At 40.8% G+C, this 19,688-nt stretch overlaps 1 protein-coding gene across 2 annotated transcripts in view; it reads left to right on the top strand.

Annotated features, from left to right (window-relative positions):
* The window catches only part of syde2 (synapse defective 1, Rho GTPase, homolog 2 (C. elegans)), a 144,933-nt gene that overhangs the window by 22,332 nt on the left and 102,913 nt on the right, over positions 1-19,688 (top strand). For both annotated transcript variants that reach the window (XM_063064798.1, XM_063064799.1), the window contains exon 2: positions 9,457-10,161. In XM_063064798.1, coding sequence (XP_062920868.1) covers positions 9,457-10,161 — 705 coding nt within the window. The remainder of the gene's footprint in view (positions 1-9,456; positions 10,162-19,688) is intronic.

Genomic DNA, 19,688 nt, shown 5'->3' with positions numbered 1-19,688 from the left:
ACACTACACTGGCCTAATCTCAAATAGTAATGAGGCAACCTGTGGAGGGGAAGTCATCACCCTGATACAGGGTGTCAAGAAAACAACCTCTCCATCATCATTGCCTAAATAAAGGACCTGGTTGTGGATTACAGGAGGAATGGAGACAGGCAAACCCCTATAGACAGCAATAGACCTGGGGTTGAGAGGGTGAACAGTTTCAAGTTTCTCGGTGTAATCACCGAGGATCTCATGGTCTGTACGTACTGGCTCAGATGGTTGAAGTTTGGTATGGGCCCCCATCTTCTAAGAACTTTCTATTGGGGAACATTGACTGGCTGCATCACTGCTTGGTATGGGAACTGTACTTCCCTCAATTGCAGGACTCTGCAGAGAGTGGTGTGGACAGTCCAGTGCATCTGTAGATGTGAACTTCCCTCTATTCAGGACATTTACAAAGACGGGTGTGTGTGTGTAGCTGCTACCATCCAGGAAAAGGTACCACAGCATAAAAACCAGTACCAACAGGCTCTGGGACAGCTTCTTCCACCAGGCCATCAGACTGCTTAATTCATGCTGACACAACTGTATTTTGGGTTATATTGACTACCCTGTAATAAATTACTATAATTGCACATTTGAAGGGCGACATAACGTAAAAGTTTTTAACTCCATGTATGCGTGTGCGCCCTTAACTCCTGGTAGAGTCGTTAGGGCGCCGTCATGACAGGCTTCTTTGCACCGATCTTTTTGGTATGCTCATTGTATGGTATGTCTTGGGCATCTGAAACCTGGTGGAGCCCATCCCTCTCCAGGTTTTTTTTAAAGAAGTTGAGTTGTTAGCTCGACACTCAACCCAGGCACGGATGGAGAGCGTACAAGGTAGCAGGCCGGATTCGAACTCGGGACCTCTCACCCCGAAAGTCCAGTGCTGATGCCACTATGCCACCAGCTGGCCTAATGTATATGGAAGATGTATTAATAAAGTAATGTCAATTCACAGTGTACCAGCCACTTACCACCATTTTTTTGTGAAAGAACTCTCAGAAATCTCACATAAACATTCCTCCAGTTACCTTAAAAGGATGCCCTCTGGTATTTCTGCCCTGGGGAAGTATTTGACTGTCTACTGGCTCTGATCTTTGTACAGCTCTCTCAAGTTGTCTCTATTCACCTTTGTGCCAAAGAAAATCCCTAACTCACTAAGCTTCCCCAGAACATGTTCTCTAGTCAAGGCAGCATTCAGGTAAATCTCTTCTGCACTCTTTCCAAAGCCTCTCAATCCTTCCTTTTGAGGTGACCATACAGAACACAATACTCCCAAGTGTAGTCTAACCAAAGTTTTTAGAGTTCCAACATTACCCAATCCCTGAATTAATGAAAGCCAACATACCACACACCTTAATCATCTATCAAATTGTGTAGCAACTTTACGGAGTCTATGGATATAAATCCCAAATCTCTGTTCCTCCTGACTGCTAAGAATCCAGCTATTAACTCTGTACTTTCTTCAAGATCAATTTTCACTTTACGCTCTTCCAGATTGAATTCTATCTGCCGCTCCTCTGCCCCGCTCTGCACCATGTCAATATGCTATTGTAACCTATGCCAACTTCTACACTATTCACACCAAGCGTTCATGTCATCTGTAAACGTGCTATCCCTCCCTTCCACTTCCTCATTATAAAAACTGCAAATGGATATCCCTTTGGAACATCACAAGTCAGACCTCTAGGTAGAATACCCTCCATCTACCATCACACTCTGCCTTCTGTGGGCAAGCCACTTCCAAATCTCTGCAGCCTAATTTCTATGGATCTTGTGCCTCATGACTTTCTAGATGAGCCTTGGGCAACCTTGTCAAACGCAATTCATATATACCACATCCACTGCTCTACCTTCATCAGTTTGTTTTGTCATCATTTTTAAAAACATTAATCAGGTCCATGAGACATGACCTGTCCCTCACAAAGCCATGTTCACTACCCTTAATCAGCCTGTGCTTCTCCAAATGCTTGTAATGCCTTGCCTAAGAATCATCTCCATTTGTTTGTCCATCATTGTTGTAAGACTCACTAACTAGTCTATAATTTCTATGATTATTCCTATTACCTACCTTAAACAGAGAAATATTTGCCATCCTCTTATCCTCTAGGACTACTATGGCCAGTAAAGACACAAAAGAACGTCAAGGCTCCAGCAATATCTTCTCTTGTTTCCTGTAGTAACCTGGGGTATATCCTGACTGGCCCGAGGAACATAGCTATCGTGCTTTTCAGACACTCCAACACGGCATCTTTCTTGACCTCTACATCTCCAGCACATACACTGATGTTACACTTGTCAAAGTGCATCTCACTGGTGAACACTGAAGCAAAGTATTCATTTATGACCTCCCTTAACCTGGTCTCCCTCAGGCAAACTTCCCCTTTATCTCTGAGTGCCCCTACACTCACTACAGCCGTGTCTCTGTTCTTCTCATTTCTCCCAAGTCACTTCTTAAGCTGCTTCCTGACTAGCTTTTAGCTTTCAAGAACCCTGTCTGATTTTTGCTTTCTAAACCTTAAATATCCTTTCATTTGACTAAATGTTCCACTTTTCTTGAGAATACCATCCTTGTTCACCCTACCATCCTTTCCCTATCTAAGTGGGACAAACTAATCTAGAACATCATGCAAATGGCCCCTAAGCATCCACATTTCTGTTAGGTACGTCTGTTCCCAATTTACACTTCCAAGTTTCTGCCTGTTTCCTTCATAATTATCCCTCCACCAGTTAAATAATTTTGCATATCATCTGCTCCTATCCTTGTCCATGGCTATATAAATGTCAGGGAATTGTTACTATTTCTGAAACACACACAAAATGATGGAGAAACTCAGTAATTCAGGCAAGATGTATGAAGGGGAATAAACTGTTCATAAACAGGTGATTCTGCAGATGTTGGAAATCCAGAGCAACACATTAAATGCTGGAGAAACTCAGCAGGTCAGGCAGCTTCTATCTCTGAAATGCTTGCCTACTGAGGTCTGTCATCTGATTAGATCCTGTATAGCCTCTTCTAGTTAGCCTGTTCACAAGCTGTATTCGGAATCCATCCTATACACACTACATACTTTTTGCTCCATTTAAACTTTTGTACTAAAAAGGTACTAATCAATATTAGGGAAGTTGTAGTCATACATGACAACAGCCATGTTTTTGCATCTTTCCAAAATCTTCCTCCCACTCTTTTCTCAGTGTTCCAGTTACTATTGGTGCTTAATACTCCCCATAGTGATTGCTCCCTTTCTGACTTCTCTCCTGGACATTTTTCCTTTCTGCGGTTCTGATATCTTCCCTGATTACCAATGACACTCCTCCCCCTCTTTTATCTCATCTAAGTCCTGGGACATCAAACACCTAATCCTGCCCTTGCACAGCCAAGTTTCAGTAATGGTCATAATATCATGAGTCCGTCACTCTTGTTCTTAATACTTGCATTAAAGTAAGCACATTTCATATCACCCACTGCCTATCCTTAGACTCTCTGCATCTACCTTTACACCCATTCCTCCATCCTCTGACCTAACCCTATGGTTCCCATCATCCTACCAACCTTCTTTAAAGGGAGATTACAGCCTCCAGCATTGAAGTGAAAGTGAATATAGAACACAGAAAAATAGAAAATACAGTACAATACAGGCCCTTTGGCCCACAAAGCTGTGCTGAACATGTCCTTACCTTAGAAATTATCTAGGGTTACCCATAGCCCCCTCTTTTTCTGAGCTGCATGTAGCTGTCTAAGACCCTATTGTATCCACCTCCACGCCGTCGCTGGCAGCCCCTTCCATACACTCACCACTCTCTGCATATATTTTTTTAAAAAAAAACAGCAACAACAACCACTTACCCCTGACATCTCCTCCATACCTACTTCCAAGCACCTTAAACTGTACCCTCTTGTGCTAGCCAGTTCAGCCCTGGGAAAAAGCCCCTGGCAATCCACACGATCAGTGCCTCTCATCATCTTGTATACCTCGATCAGGTCACCTCTCATCCTCTGTTGCTCCAAGGAGGAAAGGCCGAGTTCATTCAACCTATTCTCATGAGGCATGCTCCACAATCCAGACAACATCCTTGTAAATCTCCTCTGCACTCTTTCTGTGGTTTCCACATGCTTCCTGTAGTGAGGTAACCAGAACGAAGCACAGTACTCCAAGTGGGGTCTGACCAGGGTCCTATATAGCTGCAACATTACCTCTTGGCTCCTAAACTCAATCCCATGATTGATGAAGGCCAATGCACCGTATGCTTTCTTAACCACAGAGTCAATCTGCGCAGTTGCTTTGAGTGTCCTATGGACTCGGACCCCAAGATCCCTCTGATACTCTACACTGCCAAGAGTTTTACCATTAATGCTATATTCTGTCATCATATTCGACCTACCAGAATGAACCACCTCACACTTATCTGGGTTGAACTCCATCTGCGACTTCTCAGCCCAGTTTTGCATCCTATCAATGTCCTGCTGTAACCTCTGACAGCCCTCCACACTATCCACAACACCCCCACACCTGTGTGTCATCAGTAAATTTACTAACTCATCCCTCCACTTCCTCATCCAGGCCATTTATAAAAATCATGTAGAGTAGGGGTCCCGGAACAGATCCCTGAGGCACACCACTGGTGACCGACTTCCATGCAGAATATGACCCATCTACAACCACTCTGAATCCACAAAGCAATGTTCCTTTGGATTCCCATGCTGTCTCACCTTCTCAATAAGCCTTGCACGGGGTACTTTGTTAAATGCCTTGTTGAAATCCATATAGGCTACATCTACGGCTCAGATTAGTTCAGATGTTTTGTGAGCTGCCTACAAAGCAGCACCATGTATCACCAGCACCATCTTGGATTAATTTTCTTGCTTGCAGGATAGTATATGATGACAAATATGTACTTTAATAATTTACTTTGAACTTTAGTTTAGACCTCCCAACAGCTGTAGCAAATCTGCCCACAAGAACAGTGGTTTCTCTCGAGTTCAGATGTAACCTGTCCCTTTTGTACAAGTCACATCTTCCCCAGAAGAGATCCCAGTGATCCACAAATCAGAAACCCTGCCTCTGCAACAACTCATCAGCTACACGTTTGTCTGCTGACTTGTCTCAATGTATCTTTTGTTATAGTTGTCTTCCTTGAATGCTTTGTCTTGTACTTGTCAAATGAAGTTAGCAATCTTGCAGTTCAGTTTTAATTTTCCCTCCATCACAACTCTAAGAAACTGTTAGATAGGCACATGGATGATAGAAACATAGTACCATATAGGAGGGAAGGGTTAGATTGATCTTACAGTAGATTGTAAGGTCATCACACTATCATGGGCAGAATGGCCTGTACTGTGCTAGTGTTTTATTTTCTATGTCTAAATCTCTAGCATGGCGCTTTTCATCACAGGATTGAAAAATGCTTATCTGCTTTTTAAAAAATTGCTTGGAATACTATTTTTCCAGCCCTGGTGATTTTTATCTACTTGTAAATATCACAAATACTTGATCTTTGTGCAACTCCATGGCCCCCAAGACCAAGAAAGCTCCAGCATGTCTCTCTCCAGAAAGCAAAGACAATTTGGTATGTTCCCAGTGACTCTGATTTTACTTTTGAGATGCACCATAAAAAGCATCTTATCTGAATACATAGTCATACTTTATTGATCCCAGGGGAAATTGGGTTTCATTACAGTTGCACCATAAATAATTAAATAGTAATAAAACCTTAAATAGTAATATGTAAATTATGCCAGGAAATAAGTCCAGGACCAGCCTATTGGCTCGGTGTCTGACCCTCCAAGGGAGGAGTTGTAATTTAAATAGCCACAGGCAGGAATGACTTCCTATGACGCTCTGTGTTGCATCTCGGTGGAATGAGTCTCTGGCTGAATGTACTCCTGTGCCCAACCAGTACATTATGTAGTGGATGGGAGACATTGTCCAAGATGGCATGCAACTTGGACAGCATCCTCTTTTCAGACACCACCATCAGAGAGTCCAGTTCCATCTCCACAACATCACTGGCCTTACGAATGAGTGTGTTGATTCTGTTGGTGTCTGCTACCCTCAGCCTGCTGCCCCAGCACACAATAGCAAACATGATCGCACTGGCCACCACAGACTCGTAGAACATCCTCAGCATCGTCTGGCAGATGTTAAAGGACCTCAGTCTCCTCAGGAAATAGAGACGGCTCTGACCCTTCTTGTAGACAGCCTCAGTGTTCTTTGACCAGTCCAGTTTATTGTCAATTTGTATCCCCAGGTATTTGTAATCCTCCACCATGTCCACACTGACCCCCTGGATGGAAACAGGACACCAAGCTTGGTGAAGCAGCTTCTATAGTCAATGCAGCAAGAAATTGCACAGGGTTGTAATTCATAGAATCCAGCTTTCCTCCTATTAACTCTGTCAACTTCTCTAAGTACCAACATCATCAAAGATCTTGCCCACCCCAGTCATTCCCTCTTGATCTTTCCCATCAGACTGAAGATACAGAAGTTTGAGTGTGTGTACCACAAGACTCAAGGATAGCTTCCATCTTACTCTTATTCCACTGGAATGAACTTTTCATGCAAAAGGATGAAGTTCATATAAGATCATAAAACAGCAGCATAATTAGACCATTTGGCCTGACGAATTTGCTCTGCCATTTCATCATCATTGATTTATATTCTCTCTTAACCCTATTCCCTGTAATTTTTGACAGTGACTAATCAAGAACCTATCAAAATACACTTTAAATATACCCAGTGACTGTCCTTCACAGCCATCGGTGGCAATAAATTCCACAGATTTGCCACCCTCTGGCTAAAGAAATTGCTCCTCACCTCTGTTCTAAAAGAATGTCCTTGTATTCTGAGGCTGTGCTCTCTGGTCTCAGACTCCCAACTATCGTAAATATCCTCTCTATGTCTGCTCTATATGCCTTTCAATATGCGATAGGTTTCAATGTGATCCTACCCATTCTTCTAAATTAGAGCAAGTACAGCCCCATACTTCCTGTCCATCTGCAATGCACTTTCTCTAACTATAATCCTACATTGTTTTCTTTTTACTACTTTGAACTTGTGGCATGCAAGCTAAAACTTTTCATTGTCTTGGTACATGTGATAAACTAATATTGATGCATCTAAGGTTATTCATAACTATGAAAGGTGAATTGAATGTTCCAGTTCTCAATAAACAGAAGGATATTAATTCATTTTCATTTTTTACTCTTGCACTAATTTAATTTATTTATATATTATAAGTTATAGATATCTATTGTACTGTGCAGTTGCCGAGAAACGACAACTTTCGGTGATATCAGAATCAGGTTTAATATCAATGGCATACAGTGTTCTGAAATATGTTGCCTGGTAGCAGTACAGAGCAATTGATAAAAGAAAACATTACAATAAGAAGTATGATAAAATATATCAATTAAATTCATAGTACAAAGTGCACAAAATGAGGTAGTGTTCATGGTCCTATGAAAAATCTGATGGTGGAGGGGAAGAAGTTGTTCCTGAAACGTTGTTTTCAGACTCCTGTACCACCACCTTGATAGTAGTTTTAAATTATTTCTGATCTTTTGCAATTTGATGTATAAGGGTTTGTGGTCCTCATTAATACATGGGATTTCTTGGTTTTCCACCTGTCCTGAGATTCTATTCCCAATTGTTGGCCTACAGGAAATGAGTATTAATGGAGATGTCTATAATTGTTAGAAATTCGTTAGACTTGTTTTGTATTTTGCTACTTAAAAGCAGAATGTTCACTGGTAAATAGATGCTAAATAGTTAATTAAACGCGGGGGAAATGTAGTGGGATGAGAATTTTTGTTTTATTATTAGATATACAACTTGGAACAGGCCTATCCTTCCCACCAAGCCGTGTCACCCAACACCCCACTGATTTAACTCTAGCTTAATCACAGGACAATTTACAATGACCAATTAATCTACTGATCAATAAGTCTTTGGACTGTAGGAGGAAACCCAGGTGATCACAGTGAGGGCATACAAACTTTGTTACAGCGTCTGTCGAATTGAACTCCAATGCCCTGAGCTGTCGTGCTAACCGCGACGCTGCTGTGGCTGTTGTATAGGAATCTGTTATCTATTCTGCATTTTACTGCATGTGGACTAGGCTGATTGGAACCAACGAGAGCATTGATCACTGATAGTGTATCAACTTGTGCGAACAGGTATGTGAATGAAAAGTACGCCATCTGCTAATGAGCTAGTATGCATGTGAAGTAATTTCCAGTCAGAATGGTTCAATTGAGGGTTAATTTCAGAACTGAGTGTATGTTTGGTTAAAATTTACCTGATAATATCAGCATTAGTAAAGAATCAGTTATCTGGATTCAGCTGGAATGTCGTGCAAGCAGCAACATGCTTGTAAGATTTGTACTGCCTGAAGAGTAGTAATGTACCAGAGCGTTGCACTACTTGTGTTCTGTGACCATTGCATTCCTCTGAAAGTATTTGCCTAGAAGGGAATATTATGTGCTATTGTCAGCCATGCAGGCAAGGATGGAAGTAAACAGATTTTTTGACCAGATTTGATTCTGTTTATACACAGGACATGGTGACCCAGAATTCCTTTGAGTCATAGAGTACTATAGCACAGAAGCAGGCCCTTTGGCCCATCTAGTATGTGCTGAACTCATAGAAGCCTATTGAATATTGAAAGGCCAAGATAGATTGGACATGGGGTGGATGTTTCCTGTAGTGTGGAGCTCTGGGACAGGCCATAGCCACAGAATAGGACTTTTAGAACAAAGATCAGTAATTTCTTTAGCCCGAGGCTGGTGAATCTGTGGAATTCATCACCACAGATGGCTGTGGAGGCCAGTCATTGGGTATATTTATGGTGGAAGTTAGTAGGTTCTTGATTTGGGGGCATCAAAAGTTACAGGGAGAAGGCAGGAGAATGGGGTTGAGAGGAATAATAAATCAGCCTGATAGAGCAGACCCGATGGGTCAAATGGCCTATTTGAATGCTTTTGCCATCATTTGAAAGTTTTGTAGTTGAAAATAAGTTTGAGTTGTTTAAATGTAGGCCACTATTGATGTCGACCAAAATGTTTCAAGAAATGTTTTCTTAGATTTTTCCCCCCCAATTTGGTTGTAACTAAAATGGGTTGTAGTAGCAACTCCCAAAATTGTAAAAAAATAATGCCATGTAGGTAGTAGATCAATTCGTGGAATTTGAACTTCCATAAGTATGCAAAAATTGAATTAATGGTTTAATAATTTGATGTGCTGCTTCTGTTCATGGTTGTAACCTGTGGCTTTTGACAATCTAAATCCATACAGTACGCAGTTAAGTTTATGAATTGCAAGCATTGGGAGTTGTGTGACAGTCCTTTGTTTGAATCTGCCATTTTTTCTTTGACTCTTAGCGTAGTAGTGAAAACTTTAGTTTACTGAGCCCAATTTTCACTTCTGGTTACAGATTTCATTGAAAATGTACACGCCTCTTCAAAAATAAGGAGAGAATTGAAAACCTCTGAAGCTAACAAGATCAATGAATACAAGCCACACATAAACAACATCACAGTGTCCAAAAAAAGAAACTGGCTACAGCAGAGTTCTCTGAACCCTTATTTGAATGAGGAGACTAATTCCCCCGTATCATTAGAGTTAACAAACCACATCACTGGTCCAAGCCCTTCGCCGGAAAACAAACAACAACCTGCAATTTTACCTGAAGAGACTGACCAACAAAATAACCACAGAATTGCTACAGAGATTATTTTGGATCATGGTGAAGAAAATGATGCAGATGACGAGGGGGAGATATGGTATAATCCCATCCCAGAGGATGAAGACGTTGATATACCACAAACACAGTCCCTTCCTGGGAGCTGTCTGGCTAAAACTGAAAATTCAGAAGGCATGCAGATCAAATCACCCAAATTGCCTGTCAGTGATTTGGTTAAAGGACAAGTAACCTTGGGAATTCCTGTAAATTGCTCTGAAAGTGTGAAGGAAATCCAGGTAGCTTCAGTGACTGATCTGAATCGGGCAAATTGTGTGAATTCTACGAGTTCTACAAATTCCACCGAATGTGGGCAGCTGCATAGGCAGATGTGTGTGTGCAAGTCTAACAGTGGGACAAATATGGATGAGAGCTGTGTGCACAAACTGCCATCTGCAGGTAAGCTATTTTCATAGTATATTGGACACCTTGGTTCATAAAAGATTGAAACTTTGGTGTCCAAAAAGTGGAGTACAGAATTTAAGGTGTGTGGTGTGTTGGCCTTCATTAGTTGAGGGATTGAGTTCAAAAGCTGTGAGGTAATATTGCAGCTCTATAAAACCCTGGTTAGACCACACTTGGAATAATGTATTCAGTTCTGGTTAGATGGAAGGATGTGGAAGCTTGAGAAGGGGTGCAGAGGAGATTAACCAGGATGCTGCCTGGGCTAGAGAGCATGTCTTATGTGGATTGGTGGAGCGAGCTAGGGCTTTTCTCTTTAGAGTGAATGACGGTGAGAGTTGACTTGACAGAGGTGTACAAGAGCCATAGAGTGGATAACCAGAAACCTTTTTTCCAGGGCAGAAATGACTAATATGAGGTGGCGTAATTTTAAGGTAATTAGAAGAAAGCTTTTGGGGGATATCAGAGGTAGGTTTTATTCAGTGATGGGTATGTGGAATATGTTACCAGGGGTGGTGGTAGAGGCAGATACAATAGGTTGTGTTCTATGTTCTACATTGTGTCACTCCTTAGAATTGGCCAGTGGTGTTTTACAGCACTGTTGCCATAGACTGGAAACGGGCTTTTGCAGCAACTTTGCCCATGCGGGCTGTGATGCCCATCCCATTTACCTGGAGTAAGTCTGCATTCCTGTTCTTAGTTTTCCTTGCTAAGTACCTGTCCAAATGCATTGAACATTCAGAATTGTGTATTTCTTGTATTAATGTCATCTGCCGATACATTAGGGACTTTTAAGAAACTTGACACATGGATGATGTAAAAATGCGAAGCTCTAAGAGGGAAGGATTAGATTGATTTTAGAGTAGGTTCAAAGGTCAGCACATGGGATGAAGGGCCTGTTCTATGTAATATCAGGTAATAAATTTTGCTCAAAATTATCCTCATCCATGTGGGAATGAATGCTCCAGTATGCATCAATGAGGGACTTTATCTTAAAGTAGGTTAAGGATCCACGCCATGTTTACTCACTACTGCCATCAGGTTGGAGGTATAAGAGCCGCAGGACCTACACCACCAAATTCAGGAACAGTTATTACCCCTCAACCATCAGACTCTTGAACCAGAGGGAATAACTTGACTTGCCCCATCATTAAACTGTTCCCAAAACCTATGGACTCACTTGCAAAGCCTCATCTCGTGTTCTTGATATTTATTGCTTTGTTTATTTTTGTAGTTGCACGATTTTTTTGCACATCGGTTGTTTGTCAGTCCTGTTGGGTGTGGTCTTCCATTGATTTTATTCTGATCTTGTATTTACTGTATGTCTGCAAGAAAATGAATCTCAGGGTTGTACATGGTGACATATATGTACTTTGATAATAAATTAACTTCGTACTTTGTAAACAGTTGGCACAACATCATGGGCCGAAGGGCCTTTACAGAGCTGAAATGTTTTATGTGCTAATTCCATGAAAATTAATTCCAGACATTGCCAGAGAACTGCAGCATGATCTCAGTTGTGTGGAGATAGACAATGTTCATTACTTGAAACTGACTGTAGTTTTGAAATGTTAGCAAATTCTCTACGTGTTATTGCATATTTTGCCATGTAAATCACTTTCCCTCTCACCTAGTCTCACCTATCACTTGCCAGTTTATACCCCTTCCCCTCACCCCACCACTGTATTCTGGCTTCTGCCACCTTCCTTTCCAGACCTGATGAAGGGTCTCAGCCCAAAACGTTGATATTTATTCGCTTCCATAGATGCTGCCTGACCTGCTGAGTGCCTTCAGAATTTTGTGTGTGTTGCTCTTTAGTATCAGACCCAGGTTTCATATCACTGGCATATATCATAAAATTTGTTTGTGGCAGCAGTATATTGGAGTACGTAATAAAAAACTATAAATTACAATGAGAATTAAATGTATATGATTAAGTAGTGCAAAAAGGCGCAAAAAAAAAACTGGCAGTGTACCTGGGTTCAATGTCCATTCAGAAATCAGATGGCAGTGGAGAAGAAGTTGTTCCTGAAGCATTGAATGTGTGTCTTCAGTCTCAAGTACCACCTCCTTAATGGTGGCAATGACAAGAGGGCACGTCGTGGTTGATGGGGTACTTGTGGATTCTGTCTTGTTTTTTTAAGGCATTGCCTTTTGAAGATGTCCACAATACGGGGAAGTTAGTGCCCATAATGGTGCTGGCTGAATTTACAACTTGCAACTTATTTCGATCCTGTACAGTGGCCCTTCCTTGTAAGATGGCTTACTTCCATGTTTGCTATCGTTGGTTGGAAGATGAACTGGGGCGTTTGCTGGGTGACAGACATTGAAACGGGATAGCAAGGTGCATCCTCCTAAAGTCAAAGCTGAGAACTTGACTCTCATATGGAAATGATTTTTGAGCTAAAGTCGAAAAGGGAGCTAGGCATTTTTTAAATTCCATCTGGCCTCCACTCTAGAAACCGGGAATGTAAAATATCAGCCATTTGGGAGATTGAGGCTTTTAATTTCTCTGCTGGAGAGGAGCACTGATCACATTACACACACTCCAGTGGGCATTGAAGTATCCATATAAACTTGGGAAATGTATGTGGGGTTGGGGAAAATAGAAGATTGTTTCTGACTAAAATGATTTTCAGTTAAGTGTCTCAAATTATTAATGCTGTTGTTTATTCAAGTGTTCTTGTAGAATTGGTACCACATGACTGAATATTTCATCTGCATTTGGTTCTGGGCCAATACTCACTAGAGTATGGAAGAATGAGGGGGGGATCTCATTGAAAGGCCTAAAGTACCAGAGGGCACAGTCTCAGAATAGAGGGACGTCCATTTGGAATAAAAATTAGTCTAGTGAAATTTATTGCCGCTCATGCTGTGGTGGCCAAGTGATTGGGCATATTTAAAGTGGACATTGATAGGATCTTGATTAGTCAGGATGTCAAAGATTATGGTGCGAAGACAGGAGAGTGGTTTTGAGGGAAAATCAGCCATGATGGAATAGCTGAGCAGACTTGATGGGCTGAATGGCCTAATTCTGCTCCTATGTCTTATTCTGGCCTACCACAATTTCAAAGTACAGCTGACTTAGTTTCTGAAATGTGCTAGTTATAAATGTATTACCGTTAAAGGCTCCCAGCAGCTGATACAGGAAAGTTTCTAACAACTTACTGCCTTGACTAATTTAGTCTTTCAGTTCTTATGGAGAGTTCTTCTCCTGTACTAACTCCCAGCCAAGACCTAATTGGAAATTTACTCTGAAGTAATTCTACAATCTGTTAAAGATTAGCTTTACTAATGGTTAGCTTTATTTGTCACATGTACACCGAAACATACAATGAAATGTTTGTATCAATGACCAACACAGTCCCACAACTCACCAACTGCAACCTGTATGTCTTTTGGAATGTGGGAGGAAATGAGGAAACCCATGCTGTCAAGGGGGCAAGGCATTAGAGCTGAAATAGCACCTCCATTGATGCCACCTGACCTGGTGAACATATTTGGCATTTTTTTAGTATCTGTACTTTTTCCTCTTAATTTTTTTTAAAATAAAGACCATTCAGAAGAAAAGACAATCTTGAAGGCCATGTTAATGAAGGTCCACAAGGTTAATTCCTGGAATGGAGCCACACACATAAAAGTTGCTGGTGAATGCAGCAGGCCAGGCAGCATCTCTAGGAAGAGGGACAGTTGACATTTTGGGCCAAGACCCTTTGTCAGGACTAACTGAAGGAAGAGCTAGTAAGAGATTTGAAAGTGGGAGGGGGAGATCAGAAATGATAGGAGAAGACAGGAGGGGGAGGGATGGAGCCAAGAGCTGAACAGTTGATTGGCAAAAGCGATATGAGAGGATCATGGGACTGGAGGCCTACGGAGAAAGAAAGGGGGAGGGAGTAAGCCCAGAGGATGGGCAAGGGGTATAGTGAGAAGGACAGAGGGAGGAAAAAGGAGAGAGAGAAAGAAAGTGTATATAAATAAATAACGGATGGGGTATGAGGAGGAGGTGGGGCATTAGCGGAAGTTTGAGAAGTCAATGTTCATACCATCATGTTGGAGGCTACCCAGACGGAATGTAAGGTGTTGTTCCTCCAACCTGAGTGTTCCCCATCCGTTATTTATTTGGAGGCGTCCTGGAATGGAGGAGTTTTTGTGAGCAAAATGGGCTTTAGTTTATAGAGATTGAATTAATCAGAGGTGAGTTTATTGAAACAAGTTTGAGGGACCTTGTCACAGCAGATGTGGTGGAGGTGGTACTTGTCAGCAGTCTAGAATGGGAGTGGGACATTGTTGCAAAAATTCACCATATAAGTTCTCAATAAATTTATTATGAAATACATATGCCACTATGTACAACCCTAAGATTCATCTTCTTGTGGGCAATCACAGTACATAGAAAAAACATTATAGAATCAATGAAAGACTGCACCCAACAGAGCGGACAGACAACCAATGTGCAAAATACAACAATATAAGCAAAACAAAAATAATAAATAAATAAGCAATAAATATTGAGAACATGAAATGAAAAATCCTTGGTGAGTCCATAGGTTGTGGGAACAGTTCAGTGATGGACTGAGTGAAGTTATCTCCACTGGTTCAAGGTTAAGTTTGAGATGAGGGCAAATTTGAACTTTGTTGTGATCCTTTGGAAATCTCTGTCCCATTGACTTGTGAACGATGAATCAGGAAGTCTAAAGTTAAGAAACCTTTGGGCTGGAAGAGAGTCCAGAGTTGCAGAGCAACTAGAATTAAAGCCAGAAGGATAGTTGGGCATGATTTTATTATTGGAGCAAGCTTGATGCATGTGGGTCTCTTAAGTTTTCTAGTTGTGAAGTGAACTATAAATTTAACAGAATGAATATAACTTTCATAATATCTCATTAGATCCGGGAATCCTTTATCATTTTGTGAAATAATTTATTGAAACTAAGCTGTGGTGTTGATAATGTGAATAATAGCTTATGACCACAATAGTTTTGAAATTCTGGATTGGCTTGTCAGAGGACACTTCACTAGTTAGTACTTTCCTAGTTAGTCCTATCTCTTAATTGATCAAGGCTTGTAAATGCAACACACATACACAAAGCCGGAAAAACTCACCAGGCCAGGCAGCATCTATGGAAAAATGTACTTTTTTTCCATAGGTGCTGCCTGGCCTGCTGAGTTCCTCCAGCATTTTGTGTGTATTGCTTGAATTTCCAGTATCTACAGATTTTCTCTTGTTAAGGCTTGTAAATGTTTTACTTGATTGGAGTAATTTACTTCAGTATGTAAATAGTGCAGAAATAATGTAGAATTTGTTAATTTGGACTTTGTGTGGATCTTTCAAAATTTGGTAAGTTGGTTTATCACTAAGTGGGGCAGCATGATAGCATAGTGGTTATCACAACACTTTACAGTACAGGCAATCAGAGTTGGTTTCCCACTGTTGTTTGTAAGGAGTTTGTATGTTCTGTCTGTGATCGAATGGGTTTCCTCCAGGTGCTCTGGGTCCCTCCCACAGTCCAAAGACATACTGGTTGCTAGGTTAATTGGTCATTGTAAATTGTGCTGTGATTAGGTTAGGATTAACTTGGGGGTTTGCTGGATGGCGTGGCTCGAAGGGCCTATTTCATGCTGTATCTCAATAAGTAAACTATCACATGTACCAAGGTACAACGAAAGCTTGTTTTGTATGCCGTTCACACAGATTTCATTACCTGCTACTGTCAGGTAGTACAACAGGATACTGAATAAAATGTTCTAGTTAGAGAATGTTTAGGCAGACAATAAGGTGTAAGGCTATAACAATGTAGGTTGTGTGGTCCAAGGTTCATCTCATAGAAGAAGTCTTTCAATTTAGAGGCTGTCCTTGAACCTTGTGGTACTTGCTTTCTGAGTTTTTTTATTTCCTGCCCAATGGGAAAAAGAATGTCTGGGGTGGGTGGGGTCTTTAATAATGCTGGCTGCTGTATCAAGACAGTGTAGAATCCATGGAAGGAGGTTGGTTTCTATGATGTGCTGAGCTATGTCCAAAATGTTCTAGTTTCTTGAAGTCCCAGGCAGAGCTGTGATGCATTTAAGACTTAATCGAGTTTACCAAAGGCACTTCATGGCCCATTTTTAGCTTTCCTAATCCATTGTTTAAGTGCTTTCATATTTTTGTATTCCTCAAGGTTCTTGTCTAATTTCAGCTTCCTAAACTTTGCATATGCTTTCATTTCCTTTTTGACTAAACTTGCAACTATCCCTTGTCATCTAAGTTTCTTGAATGTTGCCATCCTTTCATCTCTGCAGCAGCACATTGGTCCTGAGTCTAACTGATTTTTTGAGGGGATGTGGATATCTCCAAATAGTTGCACCCACTCCACTTTTCCCATTTCTTGCAAATCCTGTGGGGCACCACAGAGTGTAGCAGTTAGTGCATCATTATTATAGCTTGGAGCTGTAATAACGATGCACTTGGAGTCTCAGTTCTGGTGTCCTCTGTAAGCAAGTCTATACATTCCTTTCCCTGTGCCAATGGGTTTCCTCCAGGTGCTCAGATTTCCTCCCACAGCCTAAAGACCTACTGGTTGGTAGGTTAATTGGTCATTTTAAATTGCCCTGTGATTAGGCTAGGGTTAAATCAGTGGGGTGCTGGAGCAATGTGTTTCAAAGAGCTGGTAGGACCTGTTTCACACTATATTTCAAAATAAATAAATTACTGCTGTAATCAGTCTTATGATTACTACTGCAAAACAAAATTTCACATATAAATCAGTGATTAAAAAAATCTGATTCTGATTTCCCCCAATTTAGTAATTTCATCTCGGAATTAGTCTTATCCAAACCATCTAAAAACAGAATTATGACCCCTGCTTCCGACTACTTCCCACTGAAACTCAGGTTTAAGTCAAATTAAAATTGCTTTGCAGGTGTATTAGCGAGGCAAATAGGTTTGAATAGCAAATGTTTTATCAAATAAATGATAACATAACTTCGTGAATTGGCCTTGTCTTCATTCTTTCAAATGTGACGACAGTATTTAAGCTAAAATTGTGTCAATGAACTGCATTAATGTAATTGTTACAACCCCCCCTCCTTTTGGAATTGATTTTAGAATTAGTTTTGTGATTTGGGGTGACCTTAAAGGTCACTAGATTCTTGCTGCAATTTATGTAATTTTACATTTAAATAGTCAATGCAATCTAAGTAGTGGATATGGGGAGCATGTTTCCAATAGTGGGGCAGTCTAGGACCAGAGGACTCAGCCTCAGAATAGAGGGACATTCCTTTAGAACAGAGGAGGGAGTTCATTAGCCAGAGGATGGTAAATCTGTGGAGTTGATTGCCACAGACGGGTGTGGAAGGCAAGTCATTGGGTATATTTAAAGTGGAGACTGATGGGTTCTCGATTAGTCTGAAGGTCACAGTTCATGAGATAAAGGCAGGAGAATGGGGTTGAGAGGGAAAATAAATCAGCCATGATGAAATGACCTAATTCTTTCCATGACTTGTGGTCAATTGTTTTACACAGAAATATTCATGTATATTTCATTCATGATGCTTTTATGTGTAAAATCTACAGAAGCATAATTTTTTGATATACAATTCATTTTGCATTAATCATTGGAAGATTACCAATTATTTATCCCATTTCAGATGTACATATCTGCAAATTTTTGATTAACTTGTATTTTCCTTCTCCTTTTCTTCCTTCTTTTCAACCACCCCTGAAAACAGAATCCTTTCAAATCTTATTCTGCATTAACGCCGCAGGGACATGCTTGGGATGGCTTTCAAATTAAGTTACTCTATGTGGTAATGATTTAATAATTTTATTAGTATTTGGTTGCTGGAATTGATAGACGTCCTAGCTGCAAGTGTGAGAGGCTGTAAGCAATTGATATGGTTTGGCTTTTGCAATGTTTTGGCCAATGTTCAAAACAGCTGAAGTGTGGGAAATGTTTCACTGACTGGCTCCGTGTGAAGACTTAAACAATAAAATCTGAACCTATTATATCTGGTTCCAGTGGAAATAACTAATTGCCAAACAGCTTGTGTCACCTGGCAGGTATGGATATCAGCTTTAATATCACTGGCATATGTTGTGGAATTTGTTTTGTGGCAGCAGGACATTGCAATACATAATAGAACTATAAATTACAATGATTATTTATTTTTAAATAAATCATGCAAAGAGGTAGTCTTCATGGATTCATTTTTCATTCAGAAATCTGGCAGAGGGAAAGAAGCTGTTCCTGAAACGTTGCATGTCTTCAGGCTCCTGTACTACCTCCTGGATGGTAGCAATGAGAAGAGTGCATGTCTTGAGTGATGGATGCCTCCATAATTCTCATAGAGAATTGCTGAAATTAGGTGCAGTGAGATTTAGAGGGAGGGAGAATAGGAGGAGATAGCAGAGGTATTTTTAGTAGTGGGTGTGTGGAATGCCCTACCGAGAATGGTGGAGGCAGATACATTAGGCACATTTAAGGAACTCTTAGGTAGGCACATGGACGATAGAAAAATGGAGGCTGTGGGAGAGAAAGGTTAGATTGGTCTTAGTAAAGATCGATACAACGCTGTGAACCAAAAGGCTGGCATTGTTCTATAATGAGGGTGGGGAGGGGAGGAGGAGATGATCAATTAGTTTTAGGAGTTACTGACCTGCGCCATGAGCTACTGGTTTGTCTTCAAGCTTTCTGCAAGTAGAGGAGTCGCAGTTTCAAATCTCTGGAACAAATTTGCTCAATTTGTTCATCACATTGCATTATCTTTAAAGTGGAATCTACGTTGGAGACGTGAATCCTATCAAAACAGATTCTACTTTCTCCAGGTATCTGTATTAAATTGGGCATTCTGCAGTGTCCATGACAAGTCAGTAAACAGGCTTACCAAAGCTCAAAGTAATATTGAGGCTGGAATGCTAACTGCAATGTCCATGGTCATTTGCTCTGTAACTCTGGTGAGTGAAGTTATGTATGCTGGTTCAGGAATCTACTGTTGTCTTCCTACATGTAGGTATAAAAACTCCAGGAGGAATTGCACTGAAAAACAGCTGCCATCATGTAGAAATGATATTCTGCCTTGTTTCGTTCTTTACTCTCCTTCACGTTCACGTGTCATTAATACGGAGGTTCCCAACCTGGTGTCCACAAACCCCTCGGTTAATGGTAGGGGTCCATGGCATTAAAAAAAGGTTAAAAGAAGGATTATTCTGTTTGGTATAAAAGTGGCTTATGTTGAGAACATAGAATGTAGAACAGTACAGCACAGGAACAGGCCCTTTGTCCCACAATGTTGTGTCAAGCCAGTTAAATTAGTAATCAACTGGACAACTAAACTAATCTGCCTGCACAATGTCTATATCCTTCCATTTTCCTCATATCCATATGCCTATCTAAATGCCCCTTACAAGTCCCTAATGTGCCTGCTGCTGCCACCTGTTGCTGAATACTATGAAAGCAGCCTTCCTTTTGTTGCTGGATCAGCAGTACAACGAGTAGTATTGTCTGAAGTCCCCTTTTTTTTGATGTAGTTTAATGCCAGAATCTACACAG

Source organism: Mobula hypostoma, chromosome 12, assembly GCF_963921235.1.
Source record: "Mobula hypostoma chromosome 12, sMobHyp1.1, whole genome shotgun sequence".
NCBI lineage: Eukaryota > Metazoa > Chordata > Chondrichthyes > Myliobatiformes > Myliobatidae > Mobula > Mobula hypostoma.
The sequence above is the reverse complement of the archived record's forward strand: the minus strand, read 5'-3'. Positions and strand labels throughout refer to the sequence as shown.